Source organism: Cygnus olor, chromosome 8 (assembly GCF_009769625.2).
Source record: "Cygnus olor isolate bCygOlo1 chromosome 8, bCygOlo1.pri.v2, whole genome shotgun sequence".
Taxonomy (NCBI): Eukaryota; Metazoa; Chordata; class Aves; order Anseriformes; family Anatidae; genus Cygnus; species Cygnus olor.
The window spans coordinates 28,226,839-28,248,945 of record NC_049176.1 but is presented as its reverse complement, the minus strand read 5'-3'; the positions used below and the strand labels follow the sequence as shown (position 1 = coordinate 28,248,945).

The 22,107-nt window shown below is 39.8% G+C and overlaps 1 protein-coding gene across 18 annotated transcripts in view; it reads left to right on the top strand.

The window, feature by feature from the left end:
* DAB1 (DAB adaptor protein 1) overlaps positions 1–21,536 on the top strand; it is a 417,778-nt gene extending 396,242 nt beyond the window's left edge. For 13 of the 18 annotated variants that reach the window (XM_040565211.1, XM_040565215.1, XM_040565209.1 and 10 more), the window contains 7 exons: positions 707–763; positions 4,045–4,107; positions 5,270–5,378; positions 6,574–7,122; positions 7,931–8,058; positions 8,988–9,086; positions 18,202–21,534. In XM_040565211.1, coding sequence (XP_040421145.1) covers positions 707–763; positions 4,045–4,107; positions 5,270–5,378; positions 6,574–7,122; positions 7,931–8,058; positions 8,988–9,071 — 990 coding nt within the window. In that variant the 3' untranslated portion in view covers positions 9,072–9,086; positions 18,202–21,534. Of the gene's footprint in view, positions 1–706; positions 764–4,044; positions 4,108–5,269; positions 5,379–6,573; positions 7,123–7,930; positions 8,059–8,987; positions 9,087–17,960; positions 18,127–18,201 lie in introns of all 18 variants that reach the window. The other 5 variants (XM_040565220.1, XM_040565223.1, XR_005821955.1 and 2 more) reach the window with 4 other exon arrangements.
* Positions 21,537–22,107: the final 571 nt, after the last annotated feature.

Here is a 22,107-nt window from a genome sequence, read left to right as displayed (position 1 = left end):
ACACTTCTGTTGTCTGAAATTTAGCATTCTGAGGACACTTAAGTCATTATTGACGTTAAATATGTAGATGGATATAGATACATATGTGTGTGTGGGTATGTGCACAGTAGACTCATGTTTACACATACATACAAACAGAATTTAAACATCATTTGAATTGACTTATGTAAGTAATTTTCAATATTGCTATGGAAGGGAAACTTGCATCTTAAATACATTTACATTTATTGTTCTCCTAGTTAAGAGGAAGCTGTGTTTTTCCAAAAATATGTGCTTTTAGAGCTTTTGTTGTCCAAAACTGTTTTGCTTTTTTTCCCTCTGAGTATGTTAAGTCCTTCCTTTCACCAAGCCACTGACAAGTTCCAGTAACATAAGCAAGATCAGACCTCACTGTGTACGCTTATTGTTGAATAAATAAATATCTGAAAAAGTAAATAGTTATGATGCAAGCACTGACATTGTTGTATGCACCAGAAGACTAGATTTAGCACGGATAAAGCGTATGTTTACCTGTTGGCCCCTATATCCTAGCAGCATTTTAAATCACCATTTTGACTGTGATCCCATATCTGTACTCCCTACAAGATTGAAAGGGTTTTCATTTCAACAGTGAAGTCAATAATTATGGAGGTTATCATTTTCATGCTCAGAAATTCATGTCATTTTCATAAATCATTCATTTCATTTCATAAATCATGCTTTACAGCTGGAGAATGGAAACTTATTGCTGGACATTGATGAAAATCTTGTTTCAGTCACTCAGGTAAGGTCGTGGCACTAAAAATGTTTTAAGGAAATATAGATAAAATCAGCCATAGGAATAGTGCAATTTGAAAATGTTCGGCTTGGGATTAACTTCACTAGGACATAGCTAATATCAGATGTGAATAATTCAAAAAAGTGTAGTGGGTGTGCTCAGTTCTGTAGTGACACTGAAATCACAAAAGTAGAAGATGGTGGCCAGAATCTCATAAGCTGGAAGTGGATAAAACTGTGTTTGTGTCAGAGGGGTTGTGTGCGTTTACATAGGCTGAGAATTGGATTGTAGAAGCAAGCTAGACTCAGAATCCAGATCTGAACCACGTGAGACTAAAATCCCACCTCCAAGTGCTGCTGCTTAAGGTTGTCTCTAGTAAGTAAATTATGAAGTTTCATTCCGAGTAAATTTCTGTTTCCATTTTCTGAAGTAGTTCTGTAGCTCCTGTTGCATATAAAGTAGCTATTTGGTGAGAAATAATCCCCCTGTAAATATATTCATTTTCCTTGGGGAATATTGTGAACAAGGATTTATCTTATTACAATAAATACCTAAGTCAGCTTTGATATCACTCTGTTCAGCTGCCTGTTTAGAAATCCATCCACAGAGTTTCTTCCAAGAACTTTAACAGAATTATTTCTGTGAAGGATTTCCCAAGATCCATCACCTTGGAGCACTTTGGGAAGTATTATTGTTTCTGTTTCACAGAAGTACTGAGGCAAAGAGATCTGAGTTACCTCCTTCTGAGTATGTACCATATAATCCTGAGTTCAGAAGTATATTCACAATCCATTTTCAGAATTGTTACGAAATGCATAGTATTTTTCCCCAAAAGACCTATAAGTTACAGTCTGTGTAACCACATGTGCCCTGCACTTTCTCACCCCCTCTGATCATCTCTCCTGCTCCCTGACCCGGGGTGGAAGCCCTGCGGGAGCCTTTGCTTGTGGCCTCCTCAGAAGGACTGAGGCTATTACATAGCGAGTCAGAGAGGAGGGTACTAGGGACAGCTCTGTAGAAAGCTAATCCTTATGCAGCAAAAGAGCAGCTTTAGGACTGCTGCTGAACAAGTGATTTGGAGAGATGAGAAGAAAGTGACCTCTTCTGTGATGCGGTGTCACTTAGCATCTCTTGAATCTGTAAAGCCTACAGGAGGCTTGAAGTGATTTCGGAAGGAACGCTGCTGTTGTCATTATTCCAACTTGTCTGGGCATTTTCACAATGCTTGCCTAGTGTGTGCACCCTACAGAAGTGATTTATGGGCTTTTTTTGTTTTTGCACAAGTTACTTCCAGCAGTAGTAATATACTCTTGAATCAGTGTGCCCTGAAGAAAATGTAGATTTTCTTCTTTTTTCCTCCTTCCATTTCCTCACAGATACTTCCAGGGATATATAGGCCCATAAGAGGAAAATATATTGTCATACCACTAAAGCAATGTGATCTATTTAATATATGGCATGAGGTGAGAAAACATGAAATAATTCATCCCTGGGTACGTTGTTAGACATAAAGTTGAGAATCATCCAAGCTGCTCTACAAATTCCAGGTGAAAGTGATTGTAGCATTGCTTTTGTAAATGGGAATAGATATTGGATTGCAAAAATGTATAAACCTTTGAAATTATTACCTTTTAAATTATAGTCTAATTTCTTGAAAGTTCATTTATAATAGAAAATGGGGAGGAAAAAAAAATCTTTGGGTGCTTTTTCCCCTTAGGCTTTAAAGCTGTTAGGACTGATGAGCCAGCGTGGTGGTTAGCACAAGGGCTAACTTTCAACTAGGTTTGCAGATCAAGACAGCTGAATTTCAAGCCCGTATGTGATACGGATGCAAAGTTTATGTGCCTAAGATGAGTTGGGATTCAATGAACTGAGTTAAGCTTTGCATTAAATCTCATTTATACCAAGAATTCTGCCTTCCCGTATATGTGGGAATGACTGAATAGAATTCAGGGGAGATGGAAAGCCTGTACGCAGAAGGAAGGTATTAGGGAAGTAGTCCTTGAGCTGCCAGCACAGTTTTCCTGTCTAGCCACCCTGGTAAGGAAGGTGGATGGATTTTAGGTTTCCTGTGGAGTTTTGAAGGATCCGTGCTTTAGTGGCCCTGGACTCCACCTGAACTGATTTGCAGCTGGAGAGCAGCACTGAGGGAGAGCCCCCAGCTGAAGGGGACATCTTTCCTGGGTGTGTTACTGCTCCTGCTGCCTTCCACCCAGATCTGTATGTGGGCGTGCACAGACTCTGTGCTTATTCCTGTCCTTATGGTTCAGCCATGATCTGCTTTCTAGTTGTAAAAATTGGCCACACTCTGTAGCTGTCCCTGTAGTGGAAAACCCCATTACCTTAATCACAGTGTTTGTTAAAATAACGGCTAGAGGATGAGTGCTGGAGCCAGGCTGTCCTGAAATGGACCCTTGGAAAGTGAAACATCCCTATAGGGGTCCTTCAGATTGTTATATGAACCTCAATTGATATCTCACTCTAATTTATAGTTAGAATATGAGGTCCTTTATCCCAGCAGTTTGACAGGGTGGTGAGGTAACGGGTGGAGGAGAGCAATTTTATTCCAGAGCATGTGAAGGAGGTTTGATTATGAAGCCACGCAAGGTGCTCCTCATTATCAAAGTGCTTTTTCCCTACTGGTCCAGTTGCATGACACCTGTATGGGTGACCTAATTTGAGATCAAGCTGAAGGATGCCCTTAGAAAACATTTCCAGCATGAGTTAAATGTAGAGTTACAAACTTAAAATAACCCAGTTATGCATCCTCCTTCAAGTCCACTTATCCAGGTCACACCTGTCCCATGGGCAAGGGGAAATCAGGCAGTACTTTAAAAGTCCTTCCCTTCTGTATCCTTCTGTCACTTCCACAGTCTGCTACTGGGTTTTAAGACCTTGAATTGGGGGTTTAGAAAAGGAGCCAGGGAAAAAGGTCTGGCGGTAAATCATGCTTGGTGTTTACTGATGTTAAGGGAAGAGCAATAATGCATCCGGTCCCATTCGGAATAGTTTTTTCACACTTCATTCATTTTTTAGGGGGGAGAATTCCCCACAGGATCATTTTATAGGGTCAGTTGCCACCTATTTAGGTCCATCAGCAATATCAAAATCCCACAGCTTGAGCCTGTGTACTTCCTCTATATGGGACTGGACATTTGAAGCCTACATGGCTTTATTTATTTATTTATATTGATAGCTGTAACTAGTTAACTTTACAAGTTATTACTAATTAACTTGTACTTTCTTCTCCTCTAGAGATAAATAGAAATGTTATTTTATCTTTACAGGCTGTTACCCAACTAGAGCTTTTTGGGGACATGTCCACTCCTCCTGATGTAACCTCTCCCCCGGTAAGTAACCAGGGAAACTGAACAGTGTCTTTTTCTGCATCCTATTTTCAGCACATTTATTGAGCACATTTACAATTCAGGTCATTGGCCCTTGCAGTAGGGAGGATTTCAAAGTAGTTCTTATGTTGTGAGAAAATAAAAGTGAAGCAAATTGAATGTGGAATCACTGCTTCTTGAAGAAGTGCAAAAATATCTTCAATTTTTATTTATCTGATATAGGGCTAGGTGTCACATAAGATATAATCTGAACTGCAGATCTCCTTCCCTGGTGTTTATCAGAGCTGCATGCTTCACTGCTCTCTGTCTTGAACTCCCTGTCTCTCCACTGCACTGCAGGAAGATCCAGTTACAGCCTTATATATCACGTCTCCTTGGTTCCACCAAGCACACATCCCAGAACTGCTGTTAAAGGAAGGAAGACAAAAGAGTGGAGAGAGGCAGGGCTGAATGTGTTTTCAGAGGAAAGAAGATTTTTCTCACCAGGCTTTTCTGCATCATAGAATGAAAACAGTTATTTTCTCATTATGTTTTTGAACCATACTTTAGGCTGTAGGGAATATGAATATTCAGAGAAAATTGAGGTGCTGGGAAGTCACCAGCCTCAGATCTCTAAGGTATTTGGGACTGGGACTAGATTTTCAAAGTCCTGTCTCCTCATCCTTAGTTTGCTCAATTATACTGTCTTTCTCCTTTAATGTAGACCTATGGCTCTGGTCCTGTCGGTTAATTGGAAGCAATATTTATTCACCTTTCCATAAATCTTGCAGATGTTTCATTTGCCTTTACTATTTATTTTTTTTACATTAATGCCTGAGTCTGTAGCTTATACTGGTTGTCACCTAACGCGTAGATGCAGAAGTCTGCATGTTCTGGAGAGAAAAATCATGTCGATATTTGCATGAAATTAGTCCAGGGAAATTCTGTTTTTATTTTTCCTCTAATACAAAGTCTCTCTCATTTTCTTTTTCTCCTGTCTCCAGCACATTCTAACATTCTTTATTTCTACTGCTTCTCTCCTTCTGTCTTTCCATTGTTTTTTTCTCTTTTTTTTCTCTGCAAAACTGTGAGCTACAGAGAATGTTTAGCATTCACAGCAAAGTATATGCAGCAGAAGCTGCAGCTGACATGTCAATTGTTGTGTTTTATTCCTGCCTTACTGCAGACTCCTGCTACTCCAGGTGATGCCTTTATCCCATCTTCATCCCAGTCACTTCCTGCTAGTACAGACATGTTTGGTTCTGTACCTTTCAGCACTGCTGCCGTACCCTCAGGTAAGAAATCTACTGGAAATATGGGTTTGACTCAAATTTGGTCATCAGTTCTCAGGTCAGGCTTGCATTTTAGTATTTGTCATTAATTCAGTGCAGTGGAAGTAGGAAGGATTTTGAGGACAGTGCTGCAGGGCGAGGCAAAACAAGTCATTAACAAGCTGAGAATACATTATTTAGAATTTACCAACATTATTAAAAGCAAAACCCAAAAACTTCACTCGAAGTTCAACCATAGTTCCACCATCTGGATAACATACATTCTAGGTACAGCAGCAAGAGAGAAAAAAGCAGTTAGTTTAGCTTTGGTTTCTCTGCAATCTTCTGCTGTCTTCAGTAAATAGAGGATGAAACATGAAGATTTTGATTATATTTCAAAGATATTCCACTTAGTCAAATCCTGATATTTCCTCTAGACTTTTCTGCTTTCCTCAAAGTGCTCAAAATTCACGATCTATGTAACATTCTGCACAGGCATGCAAGGAACGTGGTTTTAACTGATAATCTCTCCCTGGGATACTCAGAGCACTGCGAGAACAATGCTCTCAGCTCCAGTTAGGAGGAAAAAGAAAGAGGAGTGCCTTGAATCATTCAACAGTGACTTTCTAATTGGTTAACTCCTTGTCTGATGCGGAATCAGATTAGCCACTGTGTCTCTCAGAAAGGTTATGCAGATGGTGAAGTGTTCAGGGATAATGTCAGATGAAAACCGTCACTGCTTCCACAAGGTTACAGTGGGTGCGAGATAAAAGGGCACCTGGAAAATACATCATAGCCACCTATTAAAATATGATGTGTTTCAAAGTTACTGTTCCTTTCATCACTCATTAATTTAGTCACACGAAGCTCTCTCTCTCTTTTTCTTGGGGCTCTCCTGAGCCCCAAAGAAGGGAGCTGCCAGGTGGCTGCTGATGAGGTCCGTGCAGATAGGTATTCACAGACACACGGGATAGTCTCTGAGGAAGAAGAGAATAGTGTTCTGTTCAGAGAAGGATATTGCCAATACGCACCAACCCCTGTTTTTGTATACAAGTATTTGTTTATTGATATGAATTCAACCACGTCTTTCAGTTTTCTTTTTAAGTGTGCTGAAGCTCTGGGACCACCAATGTAGCTGCGTATTTCTGATTTACTGTGTAGCTTTCTGCGTGCTCTTGACATTATCATATTTTTTTCCCGCTTTCTTTATTCTTTGAAGGTTATGTTGCCATGGGAGCTGTTCTGCCCTCGTTCTGGGGACAGCAACCACTTGTTCAACAGCAGTTGGCCATGGGTGCTCAGCCTCCAGTTGCTCAGGTGATGCAGGGAGGACAGCCGATAGCATGGGGCCAACCCGGTATTTTTCCTCCTACTCAGCAACCATGGCCATCTGTAGCTGGTCAGTTCCAACCAACTGCCTTCATGCCAACACAAACTGTTTTGCCTTTACAAGCAGCCATGTTTCAAGGTACCATTGCTCCTATAGCTACTGTTCCACCCACAAGTGATTCCAACAGATCAAGTCCACAGACAGACAGGCCCAGACAGAAAATGGGAAAAGAAATGTTTAAAGATTTCCAGATGGCTCAGCCTCCACCAGTGCCATCAAGAAAACCAGATCAGCCTTCCCTCAGTTGTACCTCAGAGGCCTTCTCAAGTTACTTTAACAAAGTTGGGATGGCACAGGAAGCAGATGATTGCGATGACTTTGACATCTCTCAATTAAATTTGACTCCTGTGACTTCCACGACACCATCAACAAACTCACGTGAGTACTCATCTCCTTTCTGCCATCACTTTCCTCAAATGTGGCTGCTCCTCAAAGCATTTCACTTTTCAAACAGTAAATTGCAATACAAATATGGACTGAGAACCTTTATGCATGGTCTGGCTTATTAAATGTGTTCCAGCCATAAAGAAAAGTGTTACAGAGACCATTGAAATCAACAACCCCAATACAGTCTGAAATTTAATTGTTTATATGACAGTAATACATGTTCTGTGCTAGGGACATGCAAGCTGGTTGGAAAATGCCTATAGCATTCAACCCTACAAATGGTTTCTCTTATGTCCCATTCAAGCCATACGTGGTACAAATTAGGGGACGGGTATTTATTCTAATAGCTTGAAGTATTGAACATGTGGGGAAATTCATTAAACAGCTGAAAAATAAGCTTATTGTGGTCATAGCATGAAGACAGGATTTTGCAGATTTCTGAAAAGGAATTCATGAGGAGATTTACCAGAGGCCACTCAGAGACCTTGTGTTTTGCTTACCTGCCATAGCGCAAGCAACTCACGCATTCTTAATGTAATGTTGTGATGTCTCCCTGGTTCCTAAAGACATAAGCCAGATGCAGCCAGACTTAGTTTGGAAATCACCAAATGAAATCAAACTTATGGAATTGATAGTGACTTCTGTTTAAATTTACCTCTTACAGTTTTTTGCTAAAAATAATTTTCAAGGGTAATATGAGTTGAGGGCTCTAGAGCATGAACAAATTTTGTGTTGCTGTGTCCCTCTGAACAAATTAACAGATGTAAATTCTGTGGCTGTTACCTTAATCTTTGTTTAGCTCCAACCCCTGCACCCAGACAAAGTTCTCCATCAAAATCATCAGCATCTCATACCAGCGACCCTGCTGCAGATGACCTCTTTGAAGAGGGATTTGAAAGCCCAAGCAAAAGTGAGGAGCAGGAGGCTGTGAGTAGCAACAAGGCTTCTAAATACTGATCACACTTCTTAGCTAGAAAAGAGAGAGAAGTTACTTAAATGTTGTTTGGTAGTCTCAGAAATAACTATTCTAGTAGGACAGGGTGGAATTTAAGGGGGAGCTGCAGACAGGACTCCCTTGCAGGTTTGATTTTGATAACTGACAACATCAGCATGGTATTTATGCTGATACAGCCTAATACTGCATGTGAGGAACCAAACTCAGAATTCATATGTAAAGCTGTAAGTGTTAACTGTGTACAATGCCCTTTTTAGCATACCAGCATTCACTTACTGATGGTAAGGGAGTCCGATGACATACGTGCTGAGGATGCAGAAAGAGATATGAGAGGTTGTGTGTTAAAAGTTGATGGTTGATGTTGTCTTGCACCTTCTGGCATCCCAGTTGCTTGCCTCGTTGCATTCCTCAATGTTCTGGCCCTTGCTATTTCTTTGCCTTAAACTCAGTGAACCAAAGCAAGAAATGGTTTCAAAAAGAGATGACTTTAAATCATAAGGTATCTTAGGCAGATAAGAGCCTAAGTGGAGCAAAGGCAAGGAGGAGTCTGTACAAATATGGACCCAAAGGTACAAAATGACACAAGCTTGGACTCTTTCTGATTCATGTAGATTCACTGCTTTTCAGGGCCTTTTGCAGTTCTGGTTTATCTAATCCAGTACCTTTGAAATCTGTGGCATCTCCTGCATGGACTCCAACAGGTACTGGTGTAGTCCTTTCCTGTCTGCATTAGCTACAGAAAAGCATTATGGCTTTTGAGAACGTATCAATGGTGAGGTCTCACTTCCTGGTTTTCATGAGATAGGATGTACTTGTTATGCCCACAGCATGAAAATAACCTCGTGTTGACTTTTCACTTTCTATTGTTGAGAAAAAAAGGTGTTATGTTCTTGTATTCTAGCCTGATGGGTCTCAGGCCTCATCCAACAGTGATCCATTTGGTGAGCCAACTGGTGATACTATAAGTCCACAGGTCGGTAGCTAGATAGCGCAGGTTGGGGTAGGTATCTGTCCTTTTTTTCTCTACACCCTGAGGTGCTCACTTATTCTTCCACCAGTGCCTACCATTGCTTTCATGGATGCATGGTTTGCTTTTTCTTTTCATCTCTTCCTTTTTTCCTCTCCATTATCCACGGTGTATTCCTCATGCTCAGTGGTTTGCATGGCTTTTGCCGTTCACTAAGTGTTGCAACTTATGCAAATATGTGTTTCAGCTGCCTGCATGCTTTAAAGAAATGTAGACTTATTTTACTTTGTGTTCAAATTCTAAGGGGAAGTAGGGAATTTGAGCCATTACTAACAGTATATTATGCAGAACATTTTTTTTATTAAACCCAGTCTGGCCTTTAGGCAGATGTAACATATTAAGTGGAATAAGACATCTTACCCATAGACATAACAAACATTAAGTTAAATTATGTAATGATACATGAACACCTCTACTCTAAATCAATGTGTAAATCAGCAGAAGAAACAAATGTATTATCTGCATGTAAAAATTATTGAAATGGGTTTGTGTATTTTTATCTCCAACTGCAAATTAAAAACATCTGAAAGTTATGATCATTCATATTAGCATTGGCATACTGATATTTTCAAAATTACTCATCAAACATAAGTCATTTAAATCCAAACAGACGGGAAAGATGATCTTTTCATCTTCTGTGTTACAGAACACATTGGAAATGTGTTTGCTAGTGAACGTTTTGTGATTTGCTTCAATACAGTATATAAGTTCTACCAAAGAGACAGTAAAGCTACAAATTTTTATGTGTGCTGAGCATTGTTATTCTATCCAAATACACTCTAGCGTTACTATTTGAAGGATACGTTTCATTATCTTCTCCCTGTCTGCCATTCATGTTTTGTATTACCCAAATAAGTGATCTGGTGCTGCTTCTGTGCTTCAGCACAGAGCTCCTGGAAGAAATCCATAACAATGGTAGAACCCTTTTTATTTTTGTACAGAAATCACACTGTGTTTACCAGTGACTTATCTGCCCTGAGCCTAGGCAATCTGGTTTCAACTCAAAATTAATAGTTTCATTAGGAGTCACTTTACTTTGTACACTAAATATGGTTAAGAAAAAAAGATCTTATGATAACTTAGCTTTGATCTACTTGGCAGTAATAAGATTTTCTCTTAATAATATATAGTGCCAAGAGAAGGGATCACCCCCTTATTCAGCTCAGCTTTAGGGGGCTGAAGCAAAAGTAGCATTAAGCCTTGTGTCTTCTTGAGTCTAAAAATGACAGTATATGGATATAGTCAAGCTGGGCTGACTCTTGGTGTGGCAGGAGCATCCATTGGTTATAGTACTCCACCAAGAACTGCTTCTTGCAGATTGATGATGCCACACAGCAATTTGGCTTTGCCTTCGTCTGACCCCAGCCAGCACTGATGAAGCCAGCTATTCCAGCTTCAGACTGTTTCAGGATTTCCTTCTTAGATCAAGAAAAAGGATATGACCTTTATCTGAAGCCTACACTCTGCAATCCTATGTGCATTTGTTTATTATGGTTTGTCATAGTCGGGATATTTCTGAAATTCATCACAGGAAGAATAATGATAAAATCTCTTTCTAATTTTCTGACTGTCACAAAGATAGTTAGCATCATTTGTAAGCTAGCATCACACATATTTACCTATCAGGAGTTCTGGAAATATCTTGTAACAGTAATTGAAGTCTGTTGATGCATACTACAGTGTAAGACAGTCAAGTGAGGGACACCTTTTGTTCTGTTTTTATATAATGCTTGCTAAACTACTTTCTTCTACCTATCAGGGGTCTCTGGGTGCTACAAGAATAATATTTTGCCAGTGACTCCATAGGGTGTTTTTTCTCTGTGTTTTCTGTTAATGTTTTTACAATCTTGCATCTATACAATCTATATTATATATATATAGTTCTCAGAAATATGTTCTGGGAAGTGTTAAATAATGCCACTGATTATCATATTATAGTAATTCCTAAGAGCAGTAGGCTGGAACAGGAAGCAGGACAGAAAGAAGCATCTCTCCAGCAAATACGCTGGAGATACACGAGCATCATTGTGCCTCAATGCAGTGCCATGTAGCAGTCTGAGGGAAATCCACTTGCAAAAACCAGCCCATCTAATTCTGCAGCCTGGTATCATCAGAGCAATGGAGAGTCTAATCTCCATGGAAAATGATCAGTTCAGGACGTACTACTGGGTTGTGTATTGAGCCTGTGTTTGGAGAGAAACATGTAGTACAAAAGAATCACAGCCTGCTTAAAAGCCACTTTTGTGTGCAAGATGGAGATTACTTGGCTCTTTCAGAACATGGTTCTTCACACCAAGATCACCACAGTGTACAACTCAGATGAATGGACCTCTCAGGAGCAAGACTTAGTATTGTGTTCAGAAATTTCAAGTGCTGTTCCCGGCATTTGTATTAAATCAGCTGTGCCCATACAACATCTTTACTTACCTTGTCTCGATGTATTCAGGATACTCACCTGCCTAGTATTTTGTGCCCTGATCTTTCAATGTGCCTTAGCAATTTGATTTCTTCATTCCTTCTGCTATCCCATATTCTCATTTAGATATAATTCAGCAGCTTCTAGCAAGTATCTTTGTTTCTCTGTTTTGTCTCTTCCTTTTGTGATCTTAAGCTTTCAAAACCTCATCCTAATAGTAGCCATTCTTATAAGTAACTCTTCTACAAATGGCTATGGGTTCTTAGCAGGTAAATGTGACATCATATGGATAACTTACTTTTTTCTCCCTTTATGGTTGGAGATAAGGAGCAGCCTATGAAAGGCCTGACTTTCACAGGTGAAAAAACATCAACTGTTTGCAGAGCTGTTCATAGCAAGATTTGTATCTAGTTGTTTTCCCTTTGTTCAGGAGCAGTGTCAAGGATGAGTAGTGATTTTCCAGAAGAGGTGAGAACAGTGAATAGTAAGACTGCCATCTTCATCTGATTAACATTTAATTCCTGATACTGCCTTTAGATTGTGTGGTGGGTAACTACAGTGAAAGAAAAAAGGGAAGGAACTGTACTTAGCTATGTTTATACTGAATGTGCTGAGCATTTCCCATTATTGACATTTCTGATTAATCCAAGAAGTCTGAAAAGAGGAATTTTCACCTGGTCGCTCCCTTTGCCCTGGTGCATGCAGTGACTCTGATGTTAGAGGTGCTAGGTACAGACCTTCCTAGCGTGGATATTTCTGTTCATGGGGCTATTTCAGCCTCAGCCCCTAACTCAACCTCAGCAATTGCACTCTGTGAAGCAAGGAAGCACTGAAGCTTTAGAGTTGAAAGCTTAGGAAAGTCTGTAGGAAGGGGAGCCTTCAAGCATGGTAAGAACAAGGAAGGAAAGGAGCAAACTTTTATTTTCTGATGTCAGGCTTCTGAGATACCTGCGGTTATGTTGGCTGGCATCTCTAACATCCTGATCGTGGAAAGAATATCATAAGCCCTGAACACTGGGACTGGTTATCAGAAATGTGGTCTAACTCCTTATGGATCATACAAACTGGTTCTTGAAGGCAAATTAGCAACAGGGTGAAAATTCTGAAAGCAAATAAAGGGGGTATTTGGTACCACAATTAATCCAATAAAAGTCATTTAAAATGCTGGAAGAAATACAGCTCTATTGATATGCTGCCCAGCTCAAGACTTGCACTGGCAGTCATTCATGAGAGATTTTCAGGAAGCCTTCAAAACATTTGTGGCTAGAGCATATCTTCCTCAGAAAGTTGTTTAGTTGTTCTGTGAAATGTGTGCAGACAATTAAAAGCCCTCAAAATATGTCACACCCTTCATGATGCTATCAGCACTGTCAGGAGAGCAACAGTTCCTTTGAATATTTGTCTATCAGCTTTTGGTGGTACTTTGGTGGCCTGCTGCCATCTTCCATCTCGGAGCCTGTGCCATTCTTTGTGATGAATGTTCCTAATCATTTTAGTCAGCTCCAGAACGGACTACTTAAAAGTCTTTATCTGGGCTGTTACTGTGAAGTTGACAGAAAATAGCAACTTAAGGACAAAGCACTGGCTTAGTCTGAGGATTTTGTGAGCCTCAGTAGGGCATATGAAGCTGATTCTGCAACCTGCTGTTACTTTCTGGCCCCTTTCTGTGAGGAATCAGAGGAGTGGGCTCAAACGTTGAAGACTGTCTTTGCAGGATCTGTTACTGTCATTCATCCGTCTCAATAGGAACTGAACAGAGTCCAAAGAGAAATTCATAATGATTTTAGGTGACCTGTTCTTACTGTAGGCCCTAGTGCTGTTGCTCTCAAACTAAAGAAACAGCACTGAGCAGGGTTATGGACTTTAGAGAGAAGTTGACAGGGTTATGTACTTGGAAAGGGATCACAGTTTACTGCTTCCTTCCAGAGAGATCCCCAAGTTGTCATTTCAGGCCCCGTTTTCCTGCTTATTTGTTCATCATTGTATTTCCTAGGGAATCTGAAGGAATAAGAAACAGAGAAATCCAGGCTGCTCTGTGAGCAGAGGCATCCTACAGATTTGCCTGCCTCTCACTGCCACAATCCCCTCACTTTCCCCTTCTGTCTGTTTTAATATGACTAGCTCATACACAGGTTTCACAGCTCTTCCAGTGTCTGCAAGCTTACCTGAAGTAGCCAGTTCCCTTTCCATTTCTCCAACTTCTTCCTCTGAACAAGAGACAACAAACTACGTGGCTTGTCTACAGCCATGCACTTGCTGATTGGAAATCCAGCAATTCAATTAGGGCACGAGCTCTCCTAGCTTTCTCTGTAATGAGGTCGTTTAAAAGTTCCCTGTCTTCTGCACAACAACAGATTTTCAGGACACTTGCGGTAATTTAGTATCTTTGAGACTTCTGAACAATTTGCTTCAAATTGGCTATTGGGTTGAAAAGTTATTAAGGAAAATTGGCAGTTACATAGACAGAAAGCATAATTTAATGGCTCCTGTTTTCTTAGGAAAGCAGCCCAGAAATAACAGGCGTGTTTCTATGCTGCAACTCATTATTATTCCACAACCAAGATTTAGTAGAGTTCATCAATGTAAGTAGTTCTCATTGTTCTTTCAGGTTGTGGTTGTATCGCATCCATACTGATACTAAAATGACAAAGACTTGTAAAATGCTAGCAATCAAACTAGGTGTATGAAACTAAGAGATATTCCTGGGCAGGTTTGCAGTAAGAATAGGGGCACCCTTCAGTCACAATCCTTAACAAGAAGGTTGTTATATTCATGCAGCTAATAGAGGCTAACTGTAATACAAACAAACAAAGAGAACCCACAGGCTGTTAATGGGTGAATAGGAATTACACGTGTTTCCACCAAAGATATTTAATTTAAATACTGCTTGCGAAGTTTACTCTGTCCTATTTTATTGCATCAGAATGCAATAGAGAAGATACATTGCACTCCCGGTTCCCTTCACTTGCATCCCCAGCACAAGATTCTCATTTTGACTGGTGTTCCAGCACACTTATTTCATGAAACTCTATCATTTGAGCCTAACCTTTCTGATCAGTCAGCCAGGAATAAAACTGGTGCTGAGAATCTATTGTAAAGGGCAAAGAAATCTATGTGGGCCTCACCTCTACAACTCAGTACATCTTGCCAGAAGCTTTGCACATAGCAGGGTGCCTTGCAATGATGAAAGGACTGCCAGTGTAAAAATAGTTGCTTCCTAACCAAGTCCTGTGTTATGTTTTGTGAGTGAGCTCACCTGCACAAGCCCAAGTAGTGCTGAATCTGGTGGAGGTGTTCTCCAATGACTAGTACTGCTGGGGAGCAGATGTTGATGCCTTTAAATTGAGGGTAGTGTTATCAAAACCATTAGCACCCTAGTTATCTCATGCAGTAGTGTACTATCCCCAAAATCCATACTCTTTGCTACAGTGTTGTTTGTCGCGCAAAGTGTTCCTGAAAATGGGAAGAATTAACAGATTTTAAACAGGAAGTATCTCTGGAATGCATAAATGTAACATACAAAGGGAAAATTTTCTCTTCAGCATTTCTTTCAGTGAATTCCAAGAGAGTTCATAACTCAGCATTGCACAACATACTTTTAGATTCCTAAATATTTAGATGTTTAACTTAACACATGTATATTTAGACTTTTCTGGTCCCCTCCTGCAACCTGCCTCTTCAGTCAGGTATCTGATCTGTGATTTCATATCCTTTTCCTGCAATATCTTGTAATTTAAAGGCTGCTGTTCAGCATAAAGAGCCACATTAGTATGTGAAGGTGTAGCTAAACACTACTTTGATAGCTGCTTCCAAACATAAAGGAAAACATTTACTTTTTAAACATCTATGAGAAATTACATACCCCCAAAGTTGATAGAACCCTTCAAGTAGGATATAGCAGCAAAAAATGAAGCTGCCAGTTGTGGTCTTGGTTTATCTCTGCAGGCTGATGAAAGCACGTCAGAAGAGCTTTTGGGCCAACCGTATAGAAAGGAGAACACTTTAAGATTCAAGGGATTTTTGTGAATTGGAAGCTTTGTACGCTATTTTATTTGTTCGCCCCCCCTTTTTTTTTTCTGACAATGACCGATTCTTTCATTGCTTCCCTCTGAATCTGTTTCTAATGCAGTGGTAGAAGTAGAAGGCAGAACATGTCAGTGAGATAGGTCTGATGCTGTGCCAACAGTTAGGCTCTCCTGCCTTGTAATGGTATTTCCTGTGACTTTTAAGTGGAGTACGTAAAAAGAAGTGGGGTTATTTCTGCTTCCAAGGCCTAGCAAAATACTCCTGCTGAAAACTCCCCTGCCTGGCATTGTGAGAGAAGGGATCTGTGAAGTCAACAGTACTGAACTCTCCTTTTGCTGCTTTTTTGTCCTTTACTGCTCTCTTTTGCTCTCCTGAGTATCACTGTATGTTCTTTACAGATGCTATTTACAGTGTTGAGCTATAGTCAAGAGGCGCTGTTGAATTATCTCAAAATAATATTAGAAAATAAGTCCCACCCACTGACTAAAAAAAAAAAAAGCTGAGAAGATTGCACAAAATTACAGCAATCGATTTCTCATTTATGCATCTGAAGGGGGAAATCACCTAGAGGAAGATGTAAGAGTGCACTTTTCATTCAGAATGCTCTGATCTGCGTGAAGAAAAGTTATTCAGATTGTTGAGAAAGGCATATCTTTGCCACATGCAGTGTATGTTCATATTGGGTATGAATAAAAGTTCGAATTTTCTGCCTGAAAACTCTCCCTCATGAGTTGTTGGAAGTGCTGATGACTGATGATGAACTCTCCCTTCTCTTCCAGTGATGCCAGGTTCAGTGACACCTTAGGACACCTGTTACCTCAGTGTCTCTGCGTGTCTTATAGATATTGGAAGAGAGCTCTAACAAGCACATTCAACATTTTTAAAGGCTTTTATATTCCCTAAGGCACTCAAAATATCGACATCCTTTGTTCCAAAGTGATCTTCTCCCTCCCTCCCTTTTTCTTCCCCTCCTTCCTTTTTGCTTCCTGTCGCAATCACCTCAGGTTCAGCAAATGCCTGAAGAATGGCCTGGTGTGTGTCGGTTTCCCACATTAATTAGTTCAGATTTTCTCTGAACTAGCTGTGATAGATCATTCTGCCAGCCTCACGTCTGCAGTACATGAAAATTGGCGTAGGTAGAGTCAGCACACAGTATGTGAGATGCAGTTATTTACTCTCACTCATCTCTTCTGATTACCTTTGGTTTCTCAAGGTCACCACATGTATTTGCTTCTCGCTGTGGATAATTTCCGCAGCCTTTATTTAATCATTCTGAGAGATTTCTCTCATCCTCTTCTAATGCTTGTGGTGTACTCAGGGCTTCTTGTGGGTAGGAGATAGGGATGAGGAGTCTCCACAGGCTCCAGAAATGTGGTTCTTTGATAAGGTAAGAGATACAGCTTTCCTTGGCACATAGGGAGCAGGCCATATTTTGGAAGGAGGCTCACGGTGCTGCTTCATTCACCAAGAGCTGCTTTGTGAGGCAGGCTGGGACACTGCCTGCACCTCTGCCCAGGCACCCCCACACCAAGTACCTGCAGCCCCTGTGGGGCTGGTTTTCTGATCAGCAGCACCATCTCTAAAAGCAGTGATTAAAATCCAGTGTCAGCTCTCGCCGGACATTTCTGGGTCCGCAGTGCCCGGTGATTTGCCAGCCTTCAGTTCTTTTGCTTGAAGCCAGCTTCTGCTGACGCTGCTGTAACGTGAGTTGGTTCTAGCTTGGTGAAATTCAATGGCGTGGTATTTGAATATTTATCAAGCTGCGGAGAGTTAATGCAGTATGGCATTAATTAGCCTTTCTGCCTGTCTTGTTCTTTTTTTAGATGTCATTCTTAGTTTAATAAATTAGTTTCTGGGAATGAAGTCGGGTGGATTCCGAGGCCCATGGATGGTTTGCTTCACGTTGCAGCCAAGACGAGCATAGCATTAAGAAAACTCAGAGTGTCAGCTATGAAGGAGCATTAAAGACATGGCAGCTTTCCCCCCCGCTTCCCACATCCAGGAAATTCCCAAGAAAATATCTGTTAGAAAATTGACATGCTTTCCTCCCAGCTTTAATGATTGTACTAATGGCTACACAGCCTCCTAATCAAACTGCACGGAGCTAGCTTTCCTCATTCTTCATAGGAAACTCACACCACATCTCTGAAAATACTGTTATTTTAATCCCATCACAGCTTCATTAGTTCAGCTTTCAGCAGCGGTTTCTGCTTGCAAGTGTGTTTTTTTTTTTCTGCATGAGTTGTGTAAAACCCACAGCTAAGTGCTGTTGTTGCGCTCTTGGGGTGGGATTCTCAGCCTGATGCAAGTTACAGCCTTTTATGCCAGCTACATTTCTGGCCCGTAAACTTCAAATCATCTAGTCATATAAATATCATTTCATTTCTTCGTATGTTTATGCCCAGCAATACCTCCTGAGGATCGGTGCACAGCCAATATGGAAGAGGAAATTGATTGTAAGCATGCCTTTTCTGAAATAATGTCACATTTCCTTCACAATCCAACTGGGGTGCCATGATCACTCAAAGCAGCACAGAAAACAAACACTTCCTTTGGGTTTTGACTCACGAGGTATTGCTGTTCTCAAGCAGATGTTCTAAAAATGTCTGGAGACATCTCTGCTTATTTTATTTTTATCATCCCCAGGAAGCAGAACCTCTCTACGCCCAGATCAACAGACCTAAGAAATAGCATTGTTACAGGCTTGTGGTGCTCCGAGACTCAAATGAAACCCACCAACCTGGCAGGCCTTTGGCTTTCATGCTTTTTTCCGATTGATTTTGGCTGGCAAGGATAGATGATTGCCCTCCTGGACTGGCTCTGCGAGTGTTCCTGATGATTTTTGGAAACCAATGGCAGATTCCTATGGCAGCACAAAATAAAAACTCCCTGCTTATCACACCAAGAGTCCAGCCGTGTCCCCACAAGTCATGGGTATCCAGACTAGGAAATCTTGCTCCTCGGTCTTCTTACATTTGTTATCTTCTGTATGCCACATATAAATAACGAGCATCTGAAATTTACTGAGTATCAGACATTCCTTTTCTTTTGAGCAAAAAGCAGAATCTGTATGTAGCAGTGGCATTATCATTCAACAGCCTTTTGGGCACAAGTCGGCACTTTTTATGTCACGGTGACATGTTTTTCATCATCATTTACATCAGGCTGATCCTGACTTATTTTTTTTTCCCTTGTGTAGGCATATTTAAACAACAACAACAACAAAATACTGGCAGTGTCATTTTTTTTGTATTTCTTATTCTGTAGTTTTGTATGAGTGACAGATCTAACAGCAAAACACCTCCTGCGAAAACGATTCCTAACTTGAAACCACAGAATAAAACTCGGTTGTTTATCCATCCTGACTGAAAATGTTGCCAAATGTACCTTTAAGTTCTAGCGCATCATGAGGAAGAAATGCTGCTTTTCTGTTTGAATACTCATGTTGTGGGTAGAAGGAAGGACATCAAGTCCCACTGATGGAAGAGATGAAAGATTCACTATTTCCTAGGAAACTCTAAACAAAGTACAGAAAAGGAATATTTTTATTTCTTCGATATCTTGCTGCTGTAATGCTATGCAGACAAGTGTTTTCTTCTCTGTGTGCCATTTTTGATGAAAAAAAATCATTTGCCAAATAATACTGGTATGATTCTGGTTTAGGAAGTTGGATGAAAAGGACTTTACAAATGGGACAACGGTGGCATGGATTTTGGAATAACGAACTGATTCTGTGATCAAATCGTTCATCTTTATCACTTTTTGTACATCAGAAAAATCAAATGGGATTTTTATTTTATAACTTGAAAAAAATCTTACTGTTAAACTCTTTAAATGTTAAAGGGGAAAAGGCTTTAAGGAGTTCAAATGAAAATTGCCAGTTTTTTTGTAAATATAAATGTTATGAAAATTCTTTTACTAATGCCATTACACAGTAGAGAAGGTAGCAAGTTGCAGTGCTTGGGAGGTGTGGCAAACCTAGTTTGTGGTTCTCACATCACATACGTTTTTTCACATGCTTACGATAATGGGCTGAAGCTCAAGTGCATTGCCAAAAGCAGTCAGCTTGTCAGCAACTAGTGAAATTAATGGGAACACATTTTATGATCTAGCTTTTTCACACAGGCATACTCCACGTATGAGAAATCTCATTTCATTGGCATTCCTTTACGATTCCAGAACCTCTGCATAGAAGTCATCAAACTGTTTACACATAGAATGAAAGAATTTAAAACTTCCGTTTTTTTACATTTATGAAGCAAAAGTGCAGTGTTTGGGTTCATATGTTTAGCACATGATTTTCATAAAGAATCTATATATTTTTGCCCTACAGAGAATTGTTATACAGGTCAAATGTGTTTTCCTGATGTTCCTATGCAGTTACAGTATATTGAATTTAGTGGTTTAACACTAAAAAGAAAAAAAAAAAAAAGAAAAAAAGGAAAAAAATAGAAAAAAAAGAAAAAAATAGAAAAACAAAAAAGGTTAAAGAAATTAAATGATTAATCTGTTTTTAGGGTTATTGTGCAGATTTTGTTTTTAAATTGACACATTAGGATTTGCATTTTTGTCATGATTAAAATAGGCCTGGAGTTATAAATATTTTACTTTCTTTCATCTCTATTATAAGCTAAAAATGGTTTAGAAGGCAGAATACCCGGGGTGGCAATTGTGGATATGTACAACCAAATCTCACCACATGATTCCAATCTTTTATTTTGAATTAGAGAAATTAGAGAAATGTGCGTTACAGAATGTATGTGAATGAAAAATTAGCTATGAATAGACCTAACGAACCTGCAGAGAAGAGAACTTTTATCCCCATCCACAGTTGTTTGATGCTTATTTCTTAGACATGTGCAAGCAGTTTTGTAGCAGATGTTATTTTCCCATCAGAAGAAAGGTCAGTTTTATAACCAGAGACACTGAATTAAAACTTGGTGAGTTGAGTGTTTTGGGATTAAAAGCAGAGGTAAAAATGTTTCTGAAGGACATTGCATTAAGTATATTTTCCTAGTTTGCACAGTGGTGCTACCTTCTTCAGTGGCTCCTTTCAGTTTTGTCCTACATACGGAACCACGAAGACAGTTTTGATTCACTACAGACATTTGAGGTTTAGTCTAGTCAGCGCATTTCCAGTTATGGGGTAAAATGTTGAAAGGAAAAGAAGAGATTTATGTCTCAGAGGATCCATTGACACCATATTTGTAGGAAGCAGATCATTTACATAGTCCTTGCAACAAATAGGTGCAGAGGGAAGGAGGCTGGGATTTTAGTGTTTTGGGAGAGACAGCTGGACCATCCCCATGGACCACTGTCTTACCTTTGCCAATGTTACTAAATAAAACTAAATTTTGAATTGTCGTGTCATACAATTAGATCGTCTTTGTCATGATTGAGATGCTGATTTGAGAGGATTGTAAGGCCTCTGCACTGTACCAGTATTGTAGATAACTAAAATATCCAGCTTGTGCAATTGCTTAATCCCTCATCCTTCACTAGCACTAAATTCGTCACTTTAAATTTAAAAACCAGGGAATCCCACCAGCCATCTTGTTGTCATCCCCCGTAGATTCTTGATCTTTACCTGTCATGAAAAGATATTTTGATAGATCGTAGTCATCCAAGTGTCTGATGAAACCTTTCATCTAATAACGTACTGGGCACCTTCTTTGCAAAAATGTTTACTCCGTGGTTTTCATTCATTTTTATTTCTGCATTCTGACACATATTTTTTTAATAAAGATGAGAAAGATAAAATGACTGTTGCAGTACATTTCTAAGCCTACTTTAACTTTACCTCAGATAATGACCATTTGTTAACACATACGGACACATTATTTTTAACTTTATGTATAATGCATTCAGCAACAACAAAAAAAAAAACAAATTTTTAGAAATTTTCCATTAATTTCTGTAACACACCGTGTAATACTGTTATGAATAAAAACATTTTAAAAAGGTGTCATTTCACTAAGTTTGTTCCATAGCTTTTGCTCTTCTGTGAAAATTCTGGCGTTTGTACAGTGCAATGTGAATATCTGTCATGGCCAAAATTTTTGATAGGTACTAAATAACTGGGAAAGAATATTTGAGAAAAATAACTGCCTCTATTTGGAGAATACCTCTTCTTAAACACCCTAGTTGTTGCTTATCTTGCAGAGGCTTAACTTGCTACTTTATATGCTGCCTCTCCATTTTTGGCCTCTTTTGGGGTGTAGGAAACAATAACTATTTTGGTCGCCTCCTGTAAAATCACGTACCTAGGAGAAACCGTGCTGTGTAATGCTACCAGAGCTCAAGCAACTGTGTGGTGTGAGAAGCTGCAAGTCATTTTGCTCAAGTAAGATTTAAAATGAAAAATGTGCATTTAAACATGGCAGTTTTGAAAGTTTGTAGTAAAACACCAAAACGTATTATTGGTCCCCTTCTCTTCCGGTGGGACTTCTCTGCTGGCTGGGGCAATGTGTAGGGTAGGCTGAAGTGTTTTGCTCGTGCGAAGCTCTGAGGCCACATGCAAAATGCAATTGCTTGATTTTCAGAGGAACTGAG